The 20,649-nt window shown below is 37.6% G+C and overlaps 2 protein-coding genes across 4 annotated transcripts; one reads left to right on the top strand and one right to left on the bottom strand.

Annotated features, from left to right (window-relative positions):
- Positions 1-5,932: 5,932 nt before the first annotated feature.
- LOC116258661 (ABSCISIC ACID-INSENSITIVE 5-like protein 2) lies at positions 5,933-10,227 on the top strand. The gene is made up of 3 exons (XM_031635942.2): positions 5,933-6,308; positions 8,605-8,676; positions 9,146-10,227. The coding sequence occupies exons 1-3, from the start codon at positions 6,009-6,011 to the stop codon at positions 9,221-9,223; spliced, it is 450 nt and encodes a 149-aa protein (XP_031491802.1). The 5' UTR covers positions 5,933-6,008; the 3' UTR covers positions 9,224-10,227.
- Positions 10,228-10,360: 133 nt separating this feature from the next.
- LOC116258660 (C2 and GRAM domain-containing protein At1g03370) lies at positions 10,361-18,173 on the bottom strand. Of its 3 annotated transcripts, XM_031635941.2 has the most exons (10): positions 16,801-18,172; positions 15,632-16,054; positions 14,825-15,538; positions 14,336-14,518; positions 13,906-14,189; positions 13,702-13,818; positions 13,356-13,618; positions 12,069-12,237; positions 11,677-11,934; positions 10,361-11,408 (listed from the first exon to the last, which is right to left on the bottom strand). In XM_031635941.2, exons 1-10 carry the CDS (start codon positions 17,147-17,149, stop codon positions 11,181-11,183), a joined length of 2,988 nt encoding a protein of 995 aa, XP_031491801.1. In that variant the 5' UTR covers positions 17,150-18,172; the 3' UTR covers positions 10,361-11,180. The 3 variants fall into 3 exon arrangements, with proteins under 3 accessions (XP_031491801.1, XP_031491800.1, XP_031491799.1); XM_031635940.2 differs by having other exon boundaries at positions 13,906-14,186; positions 14,825-16,054; positions 16,801-18,173; XM_031635939.2 differs by having other exon boundaries at positions 14,825-16,054.
- Between the last annotated feature and the right edge of the window lie 2,476 nt (positions 18,174-20,649).

Here is a 20,649-nt window from a genome sequence, read left to right as displayed (position 1 = left end):
GCACATGGCGATGCGTGAGTTCATTATTGGCACCGGCAGCTGGTCACTCAAAGCCTTAAAAAAGGTAATCACCTCACCTGTTGTAAGTTAAGCGTTATATGAAAGTTATTTCCTTCCTTTAACTAGAAAGCATGGAAATTTTGCCTAAAAAATGAAATTTATGGAGGTAGGTGGGCTACCATTTTGCTGTCAAAGTTGGCATGAAGAGAAAATATTGTGTTTGGTAGCTCTTTTGATGTTTGTTTCAAGAACTGCCAGAAATTACTTATTATCTGACAAAAATAATAGATTTTGATGAAAGATTTAACAACTTGTAGCATAGCTCCTACTATAAGAAAGAGTGGCAAGTTACGGCTCTGTGAGAAAAAGTAAAAAAAAATGTTTATACGTTTCATTGCGTCGTGTTTTAATGCTTATTATTCAATCAGATAAAAACTAAGTTTCAAACTGTATGAATATTGGACATAGAAAAATGCAATTGGCCGTGTTTAGACTTAATATTCAATCTCAAAACGAATCTGATGTCATTTCTTAAAACCGAATACGATCCAATTTCTTAATCGGTGGTTAAATTCTTTCTTTTCATGACTTAAATTCGTTGAAGTGGAGCACTGTACCCACTTAAGAAGTGCTGCAACACGTGGTATTGTCGAGAGAAGCTTTTATAGAGCTTTTGGATCCAAATCATTTTGGGATCATACCCACATAGGATTCTTTTGGAATGGTTATATCAAGGAAGGAGTAGTTGCCATTGATGTTAGCATTGGCTTATGGAATTTGGGACATACAGGGACCCATTCCGAATATTGGAGCAGACCACTTGGGTTGTTTCTCTTTCTTGTGCAAAAGTGTCTCGACATCATCTCATGTATGTGCATTCCACATCATGACCACTCAACTCAGTTTTTGGCCAACATGGACATGCTTCTCTCCTCGAGCCCCTCAACATCATCTATGGTTGAATTTGTAGTTATAGTGGGTTCTTCCACTTCCTCTTTCCTTTCCTCTAACTAAGAAGCCTACTTTGGGTTGGGACTTGACTTCATTAGTTTAACTTGTTATCTGAAACTCACTTTCAGGTGAGTAAGAAGAGTATTTCGACCTATCTTCTAGCCGAGAGCTTAAGCCCCCACCCTTCTCCCATCCCCTAAGCATTCACTAGCTTAATGCTGAGAAAAAAATATGTACTAAAGGGATTTTGATGCATTTTGGGTATTTTTGCAAAATAAGAAGTTGTTTTTTTAATTTTATTTTTCTAATTTCCTTTTATATCCTTCTATGAGGGGTTCTTCAATTGACAAATTAAGGGCATCCTCATCATTTTATCTTTTCTCACTAGCCGAGCATGTCTAATAAGTGGTCTTTAATTTTCATAGCACTTTTTCTTTAAGTGTAAAGCTGCTGAAAGACCCAGGTCCTAGCTGGACAATGGGTTAGGTGGAGGTTTCGGCTCTCATCTTCATCTTGGGGTGGTAAGATGAAATACTCCTCTCGCTTAATCCATATTATGAATATATTTAATAAGAAAATTATTGTATTATTCGAAAACATATTTTTTGGGGCTTCTTGTTCTACAAAACATGGTAGGGCTATGAAGGTTGCTTCTATAACCAAAAGTTAAGCACTGAATATATCATCAATGCATATTTTCTGAAAAATGAATGCAGTTTTTTAGAAACACTGTGTTTTAGGAATGTATGTTATATGCATACTACGTTCTTATTATGAAACACCTATCAGTAGAGCCCATAAAGGAATAAAGGGTGCACATTTTTCAATTATGAATTTCGGCTCGTTGTTTTTTTTCTGCAGCATATACAATTTTGTTTGATTCTTTTGCACGACTAAGATCAAATCTAACGATTTTGCTACCAAGTTCTTTGATATTATTGTGTCCATAGGAGCATGCTTAGCAGCTGGAACAGTATATGAAACTAGTTTCACGAATCTAACTATAAAATTTGACAGATTCACGGAACAACGAATGTACTACTGTTTCATAAATATGTTATTTTAACGGTCGTCGGTCCAATTCTAATTACTTTTAAGAAATTCCAACAATTACACAAATTAAAAGGCCAAAAATTAAGTAGAAATACCTCACCCCCAAAAAAAAAGAAAAACAAACAAACTATAATTTTCAATGTCATTGGTAGAGAACCAATACAAGTCCTCCACTACATGTTAAATTTGAAGAAGATGGAGCAATTCTTGCAGCCATTTGAGGTGCTGTGAAATAATAGAGGAAATATGAGAACGCCCATGTGCGAAAAGCAGGTTTGGAAGAATGCCCGAGCTCAAGACCTCTTTGGATTTTTCTGCAAAACCAAAATTATTTGCCCCTTCTTTCCACCGGGGCTTATCATCACCGTTAAATGCCACAAGAAGGCAACAATTAAGGGCTAATTAAGGTGCGTAGGACACCGAATAGAAGCTGTAATGTGCAGTCTCCTGTATATCTTTTCAAAGAACGTCATTCAAATATCCATCTGTTCATCTCCAACTGGAAGGAGTTAAGCCGACCTTCATACAAGACACCATGAACACATCTACAAGCTCAGATTTGATGAAGGACAACATGATCTGCCAACTTTTTTTTGTTTTGTTTGGTTCTGGCTATATACGAATTCATCTATCCTATGCCACATTTAACAGTTTGTGGCACGTACTTTTAGCAACAGTACATGGTGCTTTCATGAAGGAACTTTTAATTTTTTTACTTGTCCGTCAACATTTCAACCAGGCATGTTAATGGATCGGATTCGAATAGAATATATTGTTAAGTGTGTCTGTTTTTTCGAATCTTCACATATTTAGATTTGAATTCGGATTCAAATAAAAAAAATCATATCTGAAATCCAAAATCTTATTTCACAATCCGAATCGGATCAGAATTCAATTTTTATATTCATATCTGAATCCAAATTTTGAACTACCATTTTTCAAATTTAAGAGCATTAGATTTAGGATATTTGTTCAAAAATAGATCTGATCTGAACCTGTATTTGAATCTGATCAAATATTTATATGTACCCGAATCCGATCGGATGACATTTCTTAAATTCGAACCTGTTTCCGATTTCTCAATCGGATTTTTTTTTTTTTCATATCTGATTCTTTGAAAGCGATTTAGTCGAATATTCAATGCAAATCAGACATAATGGCATCCCTAATTGCAACCATTTGTGCCTAAGTAGCCACTCGACAAAGTAAGCATATAATATATGGTGTAGCTTGCACGGTTCACTTTTCATGCATACCCACAACACATAAACACACATATAAATATATGAAAAATGTTAGATGGCGTTCCTCAACCGAAAAAATAATGGTTTCATGGAGTTAAGTTTAACGGCATAGGCTAAAAAAAAATAATTCCGCTTGTTTTAATATCACGGATAGGGTCGACTGAATTTGCTTGCCACAAATCGAGGTTTTTAAAAAATAAAACTCAGTTTTTGACCCATCAAAATTTCATGCACTGAAAAGCCATTGACTTTTTATGGTATTGAAAATTTCACCTTCAAATGATGTTCTCCAAAAGTTTTTATTTATTAAATATAAATATGAATCACATGATTCACATCCAACGATTCCTTTATAGTCATTTAATTTTCCTCATCTGTTGGCGTTTTAGGAAACTGGGGGAGACACGAAAAGTTCGAACTCTAATTACTTCTCTTAAAAAATTAGCGGTTTCGTAGCAGTCTTGGACAAGATCTGCCGGACTGATGATTTAATTAATTTTGTTGCATTATTTCCTTATTGTTTCTTAATTGACATGTCCCGTTTGAAGTAGACAGCACTGCCTTATCATGTCTCTTTAGCTCATTTGCTTAATCTATTCACGCTAGGATTGATTATTTTATCTGGATTGTCTATTCACCACTTGAAGTATGCACAGAAAAATTAGTTTTATAACCGTAATTGATGACGCAAAGTACATTAGATTTAGTTTTATAAATGTAATTCTTGACAATTGTATACGCAAGTTGGTTGTATACAAACTTATAATATCATTTATGTCTACAATATTGCTTTCGGTTCATGGGTCTCGAATTTCATGTATCCCAGAGGACGCCAAAGACATCTACCTATCATGTATGAGAGAGGGAACCCCACCACTAGATGAGATGAGAAGCTGAAACCCCCTTATTTTTCGCAGTCCCTTGGATCGAGAGTAGCGTCTGGAGTACCGCCAAAAGGAATCAAACTGACAACCACCAACTTGACCAGTTATGCTATGTCTCTTACGACAATAACAACGTAAACCAAAAGAAAAGATGTACCTGAGTCTGTATCCCAAGTCAAATTATATGGGTGTGAAATTAAGATCCAGCATGTCTAATTTTCGCTCTATGGACTCAACTGATCAATCTGAATGTTTATAAACCCAGATTTGGTTTTGGCACGCTGCTGAATCTGGCATGAGCAGATTTAGATCAGATCCAACAGGAGATAGGATCCAATTTTTTCACACTCCTAGCATGCAAAAGTTATTCTGAGTAGCTATGGTCGTGTTCAGCTATCAACTGCAAAATTATACATTTGAAGTCACACTTTTATTTTGGTCACAATATACATCTGATTTTGATGTTCAAACCTTGCCCAACAACTTCTTCCAGAAAGGGTTGGTGCTACTCTTTGTGGCGAGCGCTGGTTAAATATCATAGCAGGGTAAAACATGTATGTTAGCTGTGACCAAAAGTGAGGAGTTGTTTGGCAACATGGACACTTTGTGAACGCACGAAGACAAACTCATGGGACACTAGTTCATGATCCTGCTTTAAAAACACAGACTCATGAAACAGCGTCTAACGAATTTACTCCCATTTTTGGAGCAGGTCAGAGTATCTATGCTGCTCAATAACCCGTAAGAAACAAATTCAACGTTGGATCAGAGTATCTATGCTGCTCAATAACCCGTAAGAAACAAATTCAACGTTGGAAGAAGAACATAGGGAGGAACAAAGTTTGTTGTATACCATGATTTAGCTTAAGGCTATTGGTGCAAGTAAAAAAAACATTTTCCCTTGGAAGAATGACATTGGGAGGAATAAATGTTCATGTACATCATGATTTACACCGGTAGCTGGTAATGGCGGCCAGCTCCTGGTTTGAGTGGTCAAGATGGGCTTCATCCATATGCTATGACCCTGAGGCCGAGAAATAGTAGGCTTGGAGTAGAGGTATTACACCATTGGATGAGCAAGAAAGTATCTTAACCCGGGTGCGGTTCGTTCAAGTAAGAAACAGTAACTTATGAAACGGTTCACACCAAAAAATTCAGCAATGTGAGTGAGCGTGAGCTTACTAGTATGGAACGCATAGTTGGACATGAAACAGGGCACGTCAATTGACTAAAACGTATGATTCAGAAAAGAAAATACAAACCTATGTTTAAATAGCAGAAAATCAAGCATTTAAAGATTTGCTAGTGTGGACAAAGGTTGCGCTTAAGAATGAAGGCACGCGTAGAACTAGGCCGGTTTCTAATGTACGTTTCTTCTCTCGCATGGAGTTCTATTTTACTCAACAATTGATCTAAAAGGTTGTAAATTTTGCTAAACGTACTGATGGTTTTGAACTCCAGCTCCCAAAGTCGATCCTGCCACCTTGCAGTCTTCCCCATGAACCAACGTATCTTTCTTCACCAGTTGCTGAAACCACCACCAGATTCAACACAACATGGCAGACTTTTACTGATTACCTGGTTTTTATATTCAACAAGCAGAGCATGTTACTCATTGAGAGAGAGAGAGAGAGCAGCTGAACTCAACCATAAAATATGGGAAGGGGAAAGGGAATGGAACATCTGTTGCTCTCACAAAGAGTCCAAGAATGGCATAAATGGGCAAGCAGTGAATGTAACTCCCAACCACAGTTTAGAGAGAGAAAGAGAAGCATCTGTTGCTTTCACTAAGGCCCAAGGATGGCATAAATAGGCATGCAGTGAATACTCCCAACCGCAATTTAGAGAGAGAGAGAGAGAGAGAGAGAGAGTAAGAATGTACCCCTTTTGGGCAGCCAACCTTGGATCAGGACGCATGCTGGGGATGGAGGTGGAGGCGCAGGGAAACAGAGGAGAGAGAAAGAGCCTTCAGGCCATCTCCGAATATCTCATGTCTGAAACCGACCAGAGCAAGGCCTTGATCACGGGAAACACTAGCATGGTGGTACCCGACTACGGGATGTTTATTGAAGAAGGAGAAGAGGCAGGAAGGGACATCCAGAATCTGCAGCCCAAGAAGCACAAGCGGATGATCAAGAACCGCGAATCCGCTTCCCGTTCCAGAGCAAGGAGACTTGTAACTCTCTCTCTCTCTCTTCTTGCCATTTTAGCAGGACAGAAGTCTGGCCCTTAAGTTTCAAGTTAACTGTATTAATATCATACTGCGACGCCCATGCCATCTTTTACTTGTCGGGACTCGAGGGAAGAAGTAGCATAGTCAAATGCATTACTTATAAAAATTAGGCTTCACCTCACATGCATCTAATCTCTTTCAGGATTTAGCAGCATAACTTACTCGCATCATCGTTCACCCCGTTTATCTAACAATGGCTGAAAAACCATCAACGAGCAGGTTGGTCCTGCCCAACGCATGGCCTCAAATAGGGTGCCTGCCTCAACGCAAACATACTTGGAATGTTCAAAATGCATTGTTAAGCATGTGATGAGTTGACAGTCTGATGGAGATAAGCCAATGCTGTAATTCTGATGGTTTTATATTTCGAAACCTTTCATTTTTCTGAGCAGAAGTTTCTGCTTGGTAGATTAAAAAGCTAATCTCCGCTGTATATTTTCATGTTCTTACAATTATTCAGTCTCTGTTTCTTGGAGTATGTGCTTTACTAGTCATTTTTCTGTACTTTTTGTGACTTTACCGGAACCATACGTTACACAAATACAAAATGGTAACCTCTGATTCTTAAGAGCCTACTGCAAAGATCCAAACTCTGATTCCCAAACCATACAACTGCGATTGATGTGTAATTTTAGAACAGAAGTTTTAAGTTTCCAATTATGTCTTGAATGTCTGTGGTATTTCTTCTTCAGGATAAGGTTGAATGATGCAAATTGCAATTAGCGACTAAAGCAGATCCATGATTCGTTCCTAAAATGAAAAAGGAGGAGAAAGGTGCTATATAATTAGCTAACTTCATTGTTATTAAAATGGTAATCCTGCTCTAACCAATTCTCCCTTTATGAAAAAGGGCGACAAAGCGAAGTTCCTAAAAAAACAATAGGGGGCACAGAAGCCCTGACATTTGGCTTAACCTTTATAAAGTAGAAAAAAAAAAAAGGAAAAGTGGATGAAGACTCTTACAGGGAATGCGTTATGGGAATCCATAGGTTTTGCTAATATTTAAATCCTCAAGTAGGGCCTAACAAAAAACAAACATTGAGGATGACATTTCCCAACATAATTAAGATTGGGCAATGGGCCGGCCGGATCTAATAGAGAATTTAGGTGAGCAAGAGCTATCTTACGGCTCAAACTCAAGAAATTAGAGTTGCAGGGGTGCGTTGATGTTTGGTGTAATACTCCAAATGAGTATCATCTAATACATTTATCTTTATTGGCACAAAAAGATTGACAACCATGTCACCCAAACGAATGATGGATCTCCTACCTGTAATTGGCTCAAGCAGATGCGCCAAACCCCTTTCATGGATTGAGCTGGGTTGATGTTTGACCCTCGAGCCCATTAAAGCTCAGGGCCTTCGAAGGAAGCAGATATTAGTGTAGTTCTGGATTCATGGTTTTGTTAAGATTGCTATATTAAAATGAATAATTAAAAATTAAATTGTACCAGAGACTAAAATTTTTTGTTCAAAAACTTTGAACAAACAAAATTTTATTTGTGGGTTGAATCTGATCTTCTCTATTGAAATTGAATTTGTCAGGCTTTGCCCAGCCCGGTTATTTAAGAGCTAGGGTGCAGGCTTTCTTCAGATACAATAAGAGTGTCGGTCCAGGGTCAGTTAACAGTTCGGTTGGTCTTTTAGAATTTTATATTTTATATATATATATATATATATATATATATATAAGCATTTTTTTATTGGCATATTAGCTTTAGCACTTTTCTAGTTCGACCTTTTACTTTTTGACGTCAAGACAAATCCGCCCTTCCTTCCATGACCATTCAACTTAATAACTCAAGTTGCATGATAACCTGAAAAAGTTGCAAGGCAAAAACAAATGCCATTCTCAGTATCTATATACAATACAAAATCAATTCATCATGTTGTTGTTCTGCTGGAAAAATAAAACTCCCGTAGGGTGCATTTTGAAATTTTTCAACGGCATGTAAGTTTAAAATATGCAAAAATCTAAAGCCCGCATTAAAGTTAGAAGAGTTTTGTCTTCTCTATGTATAAAGCTGACATGGCCAAGTACTTCACTCCCTGTTAGAGTTAAAAGTAGATTCCGACTGCAGTTAATTTGGTATCCAAAGCCTGCAAATATATATATATATATATATATATATATATATATATATATATATATATATATATATATATATATATATATATATATCCTTAAACAAACTTGAAAATCATTGTCAACTTACTCTTCTTGCTTGATTAATTTGTAGGCATACACGACGCAGCTTGAATATGAAATTTCACAGTTGAAGAAGGAAAATGAAGCGCTAAGGAAAGAAAGGGTATGCTCATGCTAGTTGAAATGAAACTGGGTTTTTGGCTTAGTAACTCAGAAATCTATTATTTATTTTTGTTCCAGAAATCACCGTATATCTTCTCATATATACGTATTTCTCCATGAAGGGCCGCACTAAAATGGCTACGAGTGTTTGCTTGCTTCTTTTTTTTTTCATTCGTGGTAGCTTCATATGGCCTTTATATATAAGAAATCAGCCGGACCACATTCATTTTGAAACTGATTTTTCAAATTATCTTTCCTTTCTAAGATCTACTAATCTTAAGGGGGATGTAACCAGAGGAAAACAAGGGGGAAAAAAAGTAGGCGAGAGACAGAGGAAGAAAAAGAGAGAGAGAGAGAAACCCAAATGAAACTGGTAGAACTCATTCTTCAGATGTTTTATTCATGAACTTTCTTAGAGATGGAGGCCACCTGTCAGCTTCTTTTACTCATGCTTTTACATTTTTCTTTAGCTGCTGGAAAACTTAGCTAAGCAAGCTGCTATACAAGGGAAGTCAGCGCTCCGTCGAGTTTCATCAGCAGAATTCTAGAGAGTTTACATCTTCTCTCTCTCTCTCTCTCTCTCTCTCTCTGGTATGTGTTTGACAAACTCTCTTCGTGAATGTAAAATAAATGTTCAGCTTCTATGAAGTACGAGCTTGGTTGTGTAACATTCTGAACTCTATCGCAAGAATATTTCATCCATTCCCCGTTCAGTGTAAGCGTGATCTGGATGATCGTTATCCTTCATGATCGTTATCCTTCTCTTCAATTATTTTCAGAACCTATCTAACTCTTGTAGATTTCACTCGTTGGTAAATACTGACGAGGTCATGCATGCATGAACATAAAGTATTTGACTTGACGTTAGTTCTGTAAGCTGGTGAGATTATGTAGCAGCAAGTGACTTCGCACGAACATGCAACCCTCTCCCCGTATCAACGGTGGCATATTGGTTTGCTCGCCCGTACGTTGCTTACCCGACCCGATCCGCTGATACCAATCGGCCTGAGAAAGAGAATTTATAGGCCTGTATCTGCCAGCATTCTTTCTGCAAAGGGCTGATACAAAATGTGTTTCCGCCGATACGTTCTAAATATAGAACTCTGTAGTTTAGATCATGCGGGCCCTTGCGAACACCTAACGTTTGTTTTACCCATGATCTTTGACGTTCCAGCCAGGTGCCCACGAGATTCAGAGAAAATTGCAGACAATTGTGTTCTGAATCACGAGCCCCTTGCACAAGCATCTGGGGAAAACAATCTGATGCACGAAATAGAAAGTCCACGAAGAAGTACTCATAAACTATTAATTTAGGGGCCGACATTTTTTTCCTGAAAAATCTTCCTGTGAACACGTACAGTGGGTGAAATTTTTTTCGTGAAATTTCAAGCTTGTTTGATTCTAGGATGTAGGGGAGGGCGCAATTCCGCCTTTAAAGCGCATCCTACCTTTTGGGTTGCTAATCAGACGCCCGACAGAGAGCAAATTCAAAATTTGGCTTCCACTTGAGGTAAGTCCAAACTTGCCAGGCAGGTTAGGCAGGCCTTGAGGTAAAGCTGCAAGTGGGGGAAAAGATTGTGGAAAAAGGTTAGCTATTATAACCAATTTTGTAGCATATAATTAATTCTGTTCGGCCCAGCTTGCTCAAACTTTAATGGCAACCTTAGAGGAGTAGATATTCCTACTAGACTTGGAATTCAACGGTAAATTGAGAATTTTCAAAAAATAAAGACACCACATAGTATACAATATACAATTTCTAGCTTAGGAAAGCAGAACCAACAAAACTCGTTTTCTATTGTATCTCACCTTATTACAAAATAGTTCTTTGTACAAAGTTTGTGCATTATCGATGAAATGTGCATCGTTGAAGGCTCCCATGAAAGTCATATTTCCACCAACTTCACGGTTATTAGCACCCAATTGCAACTTTTCCGACACACAGGCTGCTCTGGCATCCTCATCTGTTGCAAGATTGATCCTGCGCACACTTAGACTGAAAGTACTGGTGGGTGGGCTTCCTCAGGCTTCTACAATGTCAAAAGAACGAGAAGTTGTTTGAGATGGACGTTAATATTTCAAATATTCTGTTCAGGGTGAAATACATCATCCATTAAAATACTAGAATCTCCTTAGAGGCAATCTTCCAAAAGCCTTAGTTGATCTTCTCCAGTTTCATTTTCTCTCCTCATGGATTCGGTGACAAATGCGAGGTAGAATATTCCAAAACTTGAAGGCTGAGATGCTGGTGTTTAGAAGTCTTCAACAACCTGAATATGTACATGCTTCGGTGAAGGTCCAACTCTCCTTCACAGACATGCTTTTGGAACAGTTTCTAGTCTCCAAAACAGTCCATCTTTGATGTGTGCATGACCATCAAGATGGTTCCACCCCTGATCGACGAAGAGCCTGTTAATTTATTCCACCAATCCGTATATCTTTCACCAAAAAATTGGCACCCGCAAATTCAAAACTGAGGACTATACTCAGGATCCAAAACCCTAATTAAATTGATTGCCCTTTATGCAGAGGTTCCAGAGGCTTCGCCAATAGAAATTCCTTCTGGGCAATGACAAAGATTTCCTTCAAGTGCTCTGTGAGCTTTGCTTCTATATTTTTACTAATTCTTTTTTGTTGCTTTGTACTTTTCAGCCACTGAATTCCTAAATAAACTTGGACATTGCAAGCCTTTGATCTTGAAGGTACATTCTCAACCTGGTATCTTAAATGTAGCTGCAACATGAAATAACAGAACGAGTTAAAAAAACTGCACCAACTAAACCACCAGAGAAGGCCCTAGAAGAAGCAAGTCTAAGGCATGTTTAACCACTGGAAAGTAACAAGGCAGTATGCATGGGCAGGAGTTAGGGGATGCCAACTTTAGCAAGATGTACTCTATACCTTATTCAATACCCAGGAATCCAAACACTGTAAGCTGCAATCATGGTAATTAACAAAAAAAAATAGAAAAAAAAAATTATCCGTTGAGAGCCATTCTCACATTAAAATTGTCACCAAGTGGGACGCCTTGCAGTGTCATCACCTCTTCAATGCTCCATCCCTTTTGACCAGGAAGAAAAGACTTCTGCTGAGTGCTGTTCACCTCTCCTCCAAAACGAGAGATACGCTTGTCAAACTTATAAGAGAGCTGTCTCTGCTTTAACTCCCATGCTGTGCACACATAGTTAATACATCCCACCTTCTCCATTACTTTCCTTTCCAAATCACCTCCATCAAACAGCTCCATTAGTGCATCAATCTGTTGACAAATGTAGCAACAAATTTTTCATCGTTTATAATTTATATAAAAACCTTAGTGGGTGGAGATACAGACATAAACACATAATGCTCGCATGCACATAGAGCATTCATATGCACACACAATATACTCACATGGATGGATTGCAAAGAGGAATAAACTTCCTTCATGATCACATCCTCATTACCCAAAAGAGATTCATTCTCTTCATTCTGGATGCTTTTTGTATCGGAGTCCTCCTCCACTATTTGCATTTTCTGCTCCAGTGTCAAAGACCTCGCTCTACAGAGAGCCATGATTGTCCTGTGAGAAATGTCGCACGATAATGATTTTCTGATGAATCCATCTTAAATTCATGTTTATAGTACAAGCTATTGCAATATATATCTATATGATACACAAAAAACCAGCCAAGTTACATATTAGGTCACAAGGCAATCAAACAGAGGATTGGTTTTAAAAATTCAGGTTTGAGTGCAATTCTGTCGTTTCAATTAGATGAGATCCAGCAGATCGCACTTGATAAACTGGCGAAAACAAAGCTCAAACTGTTAACAATTTTAAATCCCTAATGAAGAGCAACCAATTAGCTGTGGGGGTAGAGTTTATACTTTATAGTACTATAGTGTCTCAAGATACAAAAGAAATCAAAAATGCATTCATAAAATCAGCATGCACATCCAAGTAAAACACTAAAGCAATATCTCATAAGTAGATTTAAGATGAGATGTTCTTGTATTTGTGAACTCAGAAGAAAAGAGTGATGATCCAACCCAAGAAAATATGTTCCACTAAAGAGAATGTATACAATAGAGACAAAACATAATCCAGTAGAGAAGAAAGTTGCTGGATGAAAACTCAATGCAAAACCAGCTTTGTTTACACTCAGAGAGATAGATAACTTCCAAAAAGAACATTTCTATACAACCACATCAAAGGCACAGGAAAGTCAAATTCCTGAGTAAAATCAGGAAAGTACAACTAGAACATGAAAGTTGAAACTATAAGTGAAACTTAAGTCCTCTCTGCACAGAAGATGCACAAGCTTTCAAAGAGATAAACCCCAATATGAGTTCCATTAATCCACCCACACACACAAACCCCCATAATTGCATCCCCAAAAAAGAAAAGAAAAGAAAAAAAAAAAACCTATTCAAAGATGGGAGCGTCTATTTTAGTGCCATTTATAATTGCACTTTCTAATAATTATCAGTTTATCTGCAAGCAAATTTCTTCATAAGCATTTTAAGTTTTTAACTAAATTCACATACATTTTGGGGTACTACAGTTAAATGCTTTCATCCAGTATGGATTTGAAAACCTGGTTTGGTGATTGATGTGAGATATTGATGAAAGCAACATGATTTCCTGATAAATAGGAAACTACAAATACCTATTGCTTTCAAATTTTAGCTGCTTACTTATTCGCTGCCTGGAATGATACAAATGACTGGAAATGAAAACGAAGTCTTCCTTCTTCGTCTAGAGCCTTTGCACCATGCCTGGCATCCATGCCCCTGCCCTTGCGCAAAATAATCAACAGTGATGGACTACCAACTGATGCCAAGGATGGAGGTATTACTTGGATATCTTCAATGTCTTCCCAGAGAAAGAAAAACTTTGTTTTATGACCAAACAAGTTTGCATGAAATCCTATAATTCTTGCTGACAGGAAAAGACGACCCTGCATAAACATGTCTGTCAGTGGCAAAAGACAAACACAATTTTGCAAAATACAGTGATAAATAAAGAACATGCCAACAGCACCTGGAGTGGCATTTTTCGCTTCAAATGACAAGTAAAATCATTGATAAGAAATTCCTCTGGTGGCAACCCAAAGAGTTTCTGAAATGCTGTATTTGTTTGAAGTGAGCGAACGTTTATCTGCAACAAGTTGTACCTTTAGTTTCCAGGGAATGCCACAGAAATTATTCCCACAAGAAGATAGAAATAGCAACTTAGTGCTTGTACCTTTTTACCGACCTCCTTCTCCATCTTTGATATGTATTCTCTAGCAACTTCAGTGCCTTTTGTATTGCTTAAGAAAACTCTTAGGTGCAATTTAGACTGGTAAGTTTGAGCCAATTTTCCTTTCAAAGGAATCCATATATCAGCTAAATCATCCAAATTAGATTTTAGGAAATTAATTTCGACATGTCCAAGAGATGTTGCCTCATCAAATGGCCCATCAAAATCATATACTTCAACATCCATGACAGATGGGGGATCATCCATGGCATCAAATTCAAATACTTCTGAAAAGACAAAGACCAGTATCAAGGATCGACAGGAGGCACCAAAAAAGAACAAAGACTTCAGCATTTCACTTGATATATTGAACCATCCAATCATCAATTAAAAGATATATTTGATAGCTGTGCATTTGTGGAAGCCAACTTACCATTCCATCGGGGATTCAGTGTCTGAAACTTGATTGAGCTCGTTTTTGATTTCCCACTACATGTGAAAACAACATATGGATCTGAAAATCCAGTTGCATCAACAGGAGCTAACTTGGTTCCCTCGATCAAAGCCACAGTAAGTAACCACCCATCTCCCTGTGCTTTGACTCCATGGTCACTGCCTGATGTCACGACAAAGAAGCAGAGACCTTTTGTTGAGAAAGACATCATATACAACAGGGTTTTGAAAAAAAAAAGTATTAAACTTATCTCCTTGTTCATAGTAAAATGTTTCATATATTACAAGGAAATGCAAAGCAAGAAGAATTCACATGCTGCGACCCCTCTAACTGAAGCGAACTTCATATAAATGAATTGCCAATAAACATTTTCTCCAGGCTCATAACAGTTATAAGACCAATATTAACCTATATGAAGGAAGAGGTGTAATGTTTGAGAAGTTCTTCCAATCAAGTAACATGACTTACTTTTTTGTCTTCTTGCCTGCATGTAGCGCGAAATCATTTCAAGAACACGCTGCCCCTGAAGAACAAGAATTCCTGCTACCAACACTTCACCAATCGAATCTGGCATGTCTAAACCATCGAACTCAAGGCCCTGCTTTGAGTTTGGCTTGGATAACATGATGTGCAGAAAAAACAGGAAACCGATAACAAGTCCAGACAACATAGTACAGTTCCCAAGGAATCGCCATGCAAGTTTCCAGTCAGATTCCTGCTCTGTCTGCAAAGACGACAATACCCTTTCTTTTTCTGACCCAGCTTCTGTTAAGTCCAATGGTTTAACAGTATCTGCAAGCAGATGTGAGAATTGATCAAAGTTGTCCTTGAGCCCTTGTTTTGCACCATTTTCAATCATGCCTTTCATCATTGTACTCTGAAGAAAATTCATGCGCCAAGATATTACAAGGTGAGCAGTTTGTTCCCCTGAAGGTATTTCTGGTCCAGGGTTTACACAGAAAAGTAATTCAACCCTGAAACAGCTACCATATGGAACGTCAGGAGTGCTCACACTTTCTAGGATTGCAAAAGATTTCCCATCAGCTTTTAAGTATGTTTGTTCTTCCGTGGCTTTCACAGCCTTAATCAATCTTGTAGGAGCCTTTGTGTATGTCACCACTCTCTTGAGAGTCTCCTCAAGCTTCCACGGCCCTTCTACAAGGTCTGTTGTCCCTTGCATCTCTACAAGGGATTTCATAAATGTTGAATCCGGAGCAAAAAGAAGAAAATTGAGATGCCATGGCGAGATCACATAGTTCTGGTCCAGAAGCACACCTGACGTTAAATTGGGTGGCATATCTTGCCCTTGATCTCTTGATTGAAGGCTTTTAAGTGCTTCTTCAAATGTACCAACAGAAGATAGATCATTAGAACTTTCCGACATGGTGTCTTGAACAGGTAAAGACTCCCGCAACTCTGGCACAGCAAGTTTTTCAATGTTTGTTGCAGGTGGCTCACTGTTTCGATTTAGTAGTATATGAACAAGACGCCCTGCAAGAGATTGTGTAGATGGCTTTTCTTCTTCACTAAAACTTACTTCTTCCTTGCATGATGCTGCTGAAGTTACAGAACCATCAGAGACTAATGATGAATCAAACGATTTTTCTGAGTGAGCCGTGCCTTCACCATTAGGAACATTTGGAAATTGATCATGAGGAGAATCATTTTGGGACAAGGAAAGCGCCAGAAAAATTTCACCTGAAATCCCAAAAAATTAAAGTTACGGGCTAAGTTAGCCAATCTTACCCCAGAAGGTCACCTGGATATTTGACATAAGAAAACAAAATGGATTATATTGTGAGTGTAGGCCGCTCCAACCAAAAGACATTTAAATGGCAGACGAACTCTTTCTTTGTGTATGTGTGTGTGTGTGTGTGTGTTTAGAAGCATCATTACAAAATGTTCCTAAATTTCCTGAGATTTCTTGACGACCCAAGATAAACGACTGTTAGATACAGATACCTCAACAGAATATATAGAGAAAAAAAAATAACTATGCTTCTTCTGATGTAAATTCTACGAACGATTCATAAGTTTGCACTTTACCCGGGAACAAAAGGGAACCAGAAAAGGATAACCATATTCATCTCTCCTCGGCAAAATTTATCTGCTTTTGTTCTAACAGCATTTCATACACACCAAAATTTAACCTCTAATGACATGTAAAACAACAATGAAGCACAAGAAAAAATAAGACGCTGACAGCACGACATAGAGAAAATGGTAAGAGATGCAAGTAACTCCATCAATGAAGTGCAGAAGAATTTCCATTTTGACTGATTGGCAGAGTTTAGAGAGAAAAGAAAAAACTTGTCTGGACCACCCACATCAATCACCGTCCTTTGGTTTATAGAACATAGGGTGTTGTTCTCTGGCAGTGAAATATGAAGAATACAAAAAAGCGGTGAAAAGATTTTATCAGGTTAGAAACTTAGAGGGCATACCACAATCCGTATTCTTGGATTTCTTGTTTCGAGGTTGCAGAGGGTACCACTCTGGCGCCAAAACGTGACCTTCCGCATCAAAGACCTTTGCTACTGGAATTTTCAACTGACCCACAAAATCATCATTGAAGTATTTATCCTCATCCAGCACTGATATGCATAGCTCCTCGTTCAAATCGTCAACCTTAAAACTGAACTCTTCCTTCCATGAAGGATTAAGGTTCCTCTTCACAACCTTTGTCCTACATCTGTGCCTTCCAAGTTGGAGTTTGGCATATGGATCACTAAACCCATTGAAGTCCTTCGCTGGCAAGTCCCTAGCTTCAATTACACGGACAGCGAGCTTCATTCCAGATGACAAATTTCAGCACTATATCTAATACAAGCTCAGAACAAGAAGAATTTGTTTGTCCCTGGACTCTATGTAGGGAACAAAAGGTGATAACAGTATGAAGATCAACAAAATTAGTACTCTTTTGTTATCAAATAGTGAAAGAAAATATCTTTCAAAAAAACAATTAACACCAAGGACGTCCTTGCAGACGGCAAAATGTTGAGGATAAACAGGCTTCAGCGGCCTTCACATGAGCAAACTCAAAAACGTGCACAAAATAAACAAATTCAAGAACCAAAATTAGCCAAAAGAACTAAAATCAGTTTTTTACACAAACAATTGCGTTCTATGTCCAAACCAGAGCAAATTATCTGAAAACAAAACAAATTGTTGAATTTCTACCGAAACGAAATTTTGGTCATCAACTGGGGGCTCCAACAACCCCCAACTCTTTCAAAACTGTGGAAGACTAACGCGTCCAGCCGCATTCGAGACACAGAAGCCGCTTCGTTCCAAAATTCACTGCGGTTTCAAAATCAGATCGAAAGAATGGAAGCAAAAGAGTTCGCGTAGAGGCAGAACCCGAAAAATGTGCGGAATCAGGGCCTCAGGTTCGTTTAAAACTACAAAAGGAAACAAACAAAGAATTCCATAATCACGGGAAGAAGGGAATCACCAAACAACTCAAAAAAGGGATCAATATCTTTTAGCGGCTTAAAAGGGCAAAAACAGCGATAGATAAAAAGAGAGGGAATGGAAAGCGGATTCAGAAGATAACAAAAAGCCTGTACAGAAAAAGACCGTATATAAGGAGAGGGAGATAGAATGAAAAAGGGAGAGGCTTGCGGCTCGAGAGGGAAGACCCCCAGATCAACGAGTTCAAGGGTGGAAGGAAGACCGAATGGGTTTCGAGCGACGAAGACGCGTTTCACTCTCAATGGAGTGCTCTTCCTGCCTCCCTAGTTCTCGAGTCAAATGACTAAAAAATAAAAATAAAAACCCGAAGAGGTCCACCGAGAGAGTTACAAAATGACAGAGAGAGGGAGAGAAAGCGATGCACCAGATTGGCGAGGGAACGAAACTTCCCGCCTCCGCCGACGACAACGACGACGATGATGATTGGCGGCGACTCGGCTCGGCTGGGTGGACGCGGGGCTCGGCTCCAGTCAGTCAGGCCACGGGAGGGACGGCCGTCGATTATGGTAGTCTCGTCACACGATCGGTTTAAATTGCCCTGCAATTCAAACGTATTTACTGTTTCGGCCACTCCCTGTTTCCCCCACCTCCCTTTCCATCCGACATAACCGTTGACGTTATGGTCCGGTGCTTTAACGGCTTTCTCTGCTCTTACGGCCGTTCATCTTTGTGATGGACGGCCTCCCTTGCGCTCCACGCGTCACCGACAGCACTGCTCTAGATCTAATATTTCCTGGGGAAAGGGGCCGATTTATATTACTATTATAAAAATTTAAATCTCCGTCACGCATTCCGGGAAATTCCTGAAAAAGGAATAATAATCTTGAAATTGATTATCTTCTTTTCTCGAACTTTCCGCAGAAAAATGTGAAAAAAGGTTACAAATTTTAGTTGGAAAATATCGGAAAGTACTTCATAAAATCGGGAGAGATCGTTGTTTGATTGTAGTTTAATAATACAAACTCTGAGATAAGTGTATAAAAGGCATAAAATCTTTGAGGAAGCTAAATTATCTTGAAAATATTATTTTAACGCGATTCTTTATTTTTATAGGATACTGATAAAAATGCTAATTAATAAAGTTGGCAGTGAAATTTAAAAACAAAGGCTCGATGTTCAAAATTAGACATGTCGACAGCACTTGAAAAAAAGAATGGCATGACAGTGAGCGCCCAGGATTTAATATAATGTGTGTTGTGCGTGCGCGCGCGTTTTCACTGTTCGTGTGTGTGTCGAAATTAGGTTTGGTTGAGAAAATTCTGCAGAAAAAAAATTACTACCATGTAGGAAAATCAGTTATTAGAGTTGTGAAAAAATAACGTCGAGAAATAAACCGCTCGTAAATTAGGCATCTGAATCTCATCTTCATGTCCGACAGGGCATCGTAAAAATATATGCTTATTTAAAGCCTTTTTTAAGATTTCTCTTATTTGTGAGCTCCCTCAGTCGAAATAGTTTTCTTTTTTAATCATAAGTTCTCTCTCTCTCTCTCTCTCTCTCTCTCTCTCTCTCTCTGTTTTCCGATTCCTTCGGTCATACGTTCATCTTCAATCCAATTACGTGTGTGTGATATATATACAGTCACAAATATAGTTTTAGAGTTTGGATCAAGTTTTTTCAGGTATTTTTTTGGCAAAGTTTGTTTTAGGGAATCTCAAAAAATCTTGGAATTGTTTTAAAACTACAATACAAAAAATGAAAAACTAATAAGAAGACGTGAAAACCCGTCTAGTTAAAATGATACAAATGATAAAGTAATAAGTATTATATTGCATTTAAGAAGTCATGCGAAACAAAGAATTTAAAAAAACTGAAACAGAAAATGAAATAAAAAAAATAAATGAAAAAATCATGATAAAATCACGTTAAAATCGTGGGAAATTTTGATAAATTGATTTTCAATAATTTTTTCAAAATATTATGATATTTTACCGTTTTTATGGTTTTCTTCATTTGTTCGTTAATATTGTGACATTTTTTAAAATATCATGATATGTGTGGTTATGATATATATATATATATATATATATATATATATATATATATATATATATATATATATATATATATATATATATATATATATATATATATATATATATATATACATTGGGAGAGGTAGAAAGATTTTTTTGTCCAAGTCCAAAGGAAGAAATTTACATATCTACTATACACACACATATATACATATGGAAAAAATAAATAGTGACTATAGCTTTTCAAAGTTACCTACCCATTTAATTAAGACCATCCAATCAAACATGATTGATGGTTAAAAAAAAATTTAAAAAAAAACTATAGATATTTTTGTCAACTTGTATAAGTTTGCATTTTTTTTATTGTTTTTCTCTCAACTATTTATATGTTTTAAATGGACTACCTTAGTTAAATAGCTGAGTGACTTTGGATAACCGAAGTCATCATTTATATATATCCACTAAAATTTGGTTGTTGGAAGCAACTAAGTATTATATTGACATCATCATCCCTTCATCTATGAGGTGGGCCACCTACACTTACATTTCAAACACTTTCTTTCAAGCCACCCATGAAACATATAATAAAACATTTCTAAGATCACGATATGATTCCTTTTGGGTTCTAAATTTCACCTTTTGTATACAAAACATGTAAATGTAAATCACATACATGTAATTTTTTCAAACCACCCTAATAAAACTTTATATAAGCTTTAGGGGTGCAGTGTGTTGGGTAGGAGGGTGTTCCATTTTATATAGTAAGAAAATTTAAAATTGTATTTGTTTCATTATGGATCCGAGATCTATTGTAGATTCGTCGAAACACCATTTTTTTTATTC

This window comes from Nymphaea colorata, chromosome 8 (assembly GCF_008831285.2).
Source record: "Nymphaea colorata isolate Beijing-Zhang1983 chromosome 8, ASM883128v2, whole genome shotgun sequence".
Taxonomy (NCBI): Eukaryota; Viridiplantae; Streptophyta; class Magnoliopsida; order Nymphaeales; family Nymphaeaceae; genus Nymphaea; species Nymphaea colorata.
Note: the sequence above shows the minus strand (reverse complement) of the source record. Positions and strands in the feature narration are given on the sequence as shown.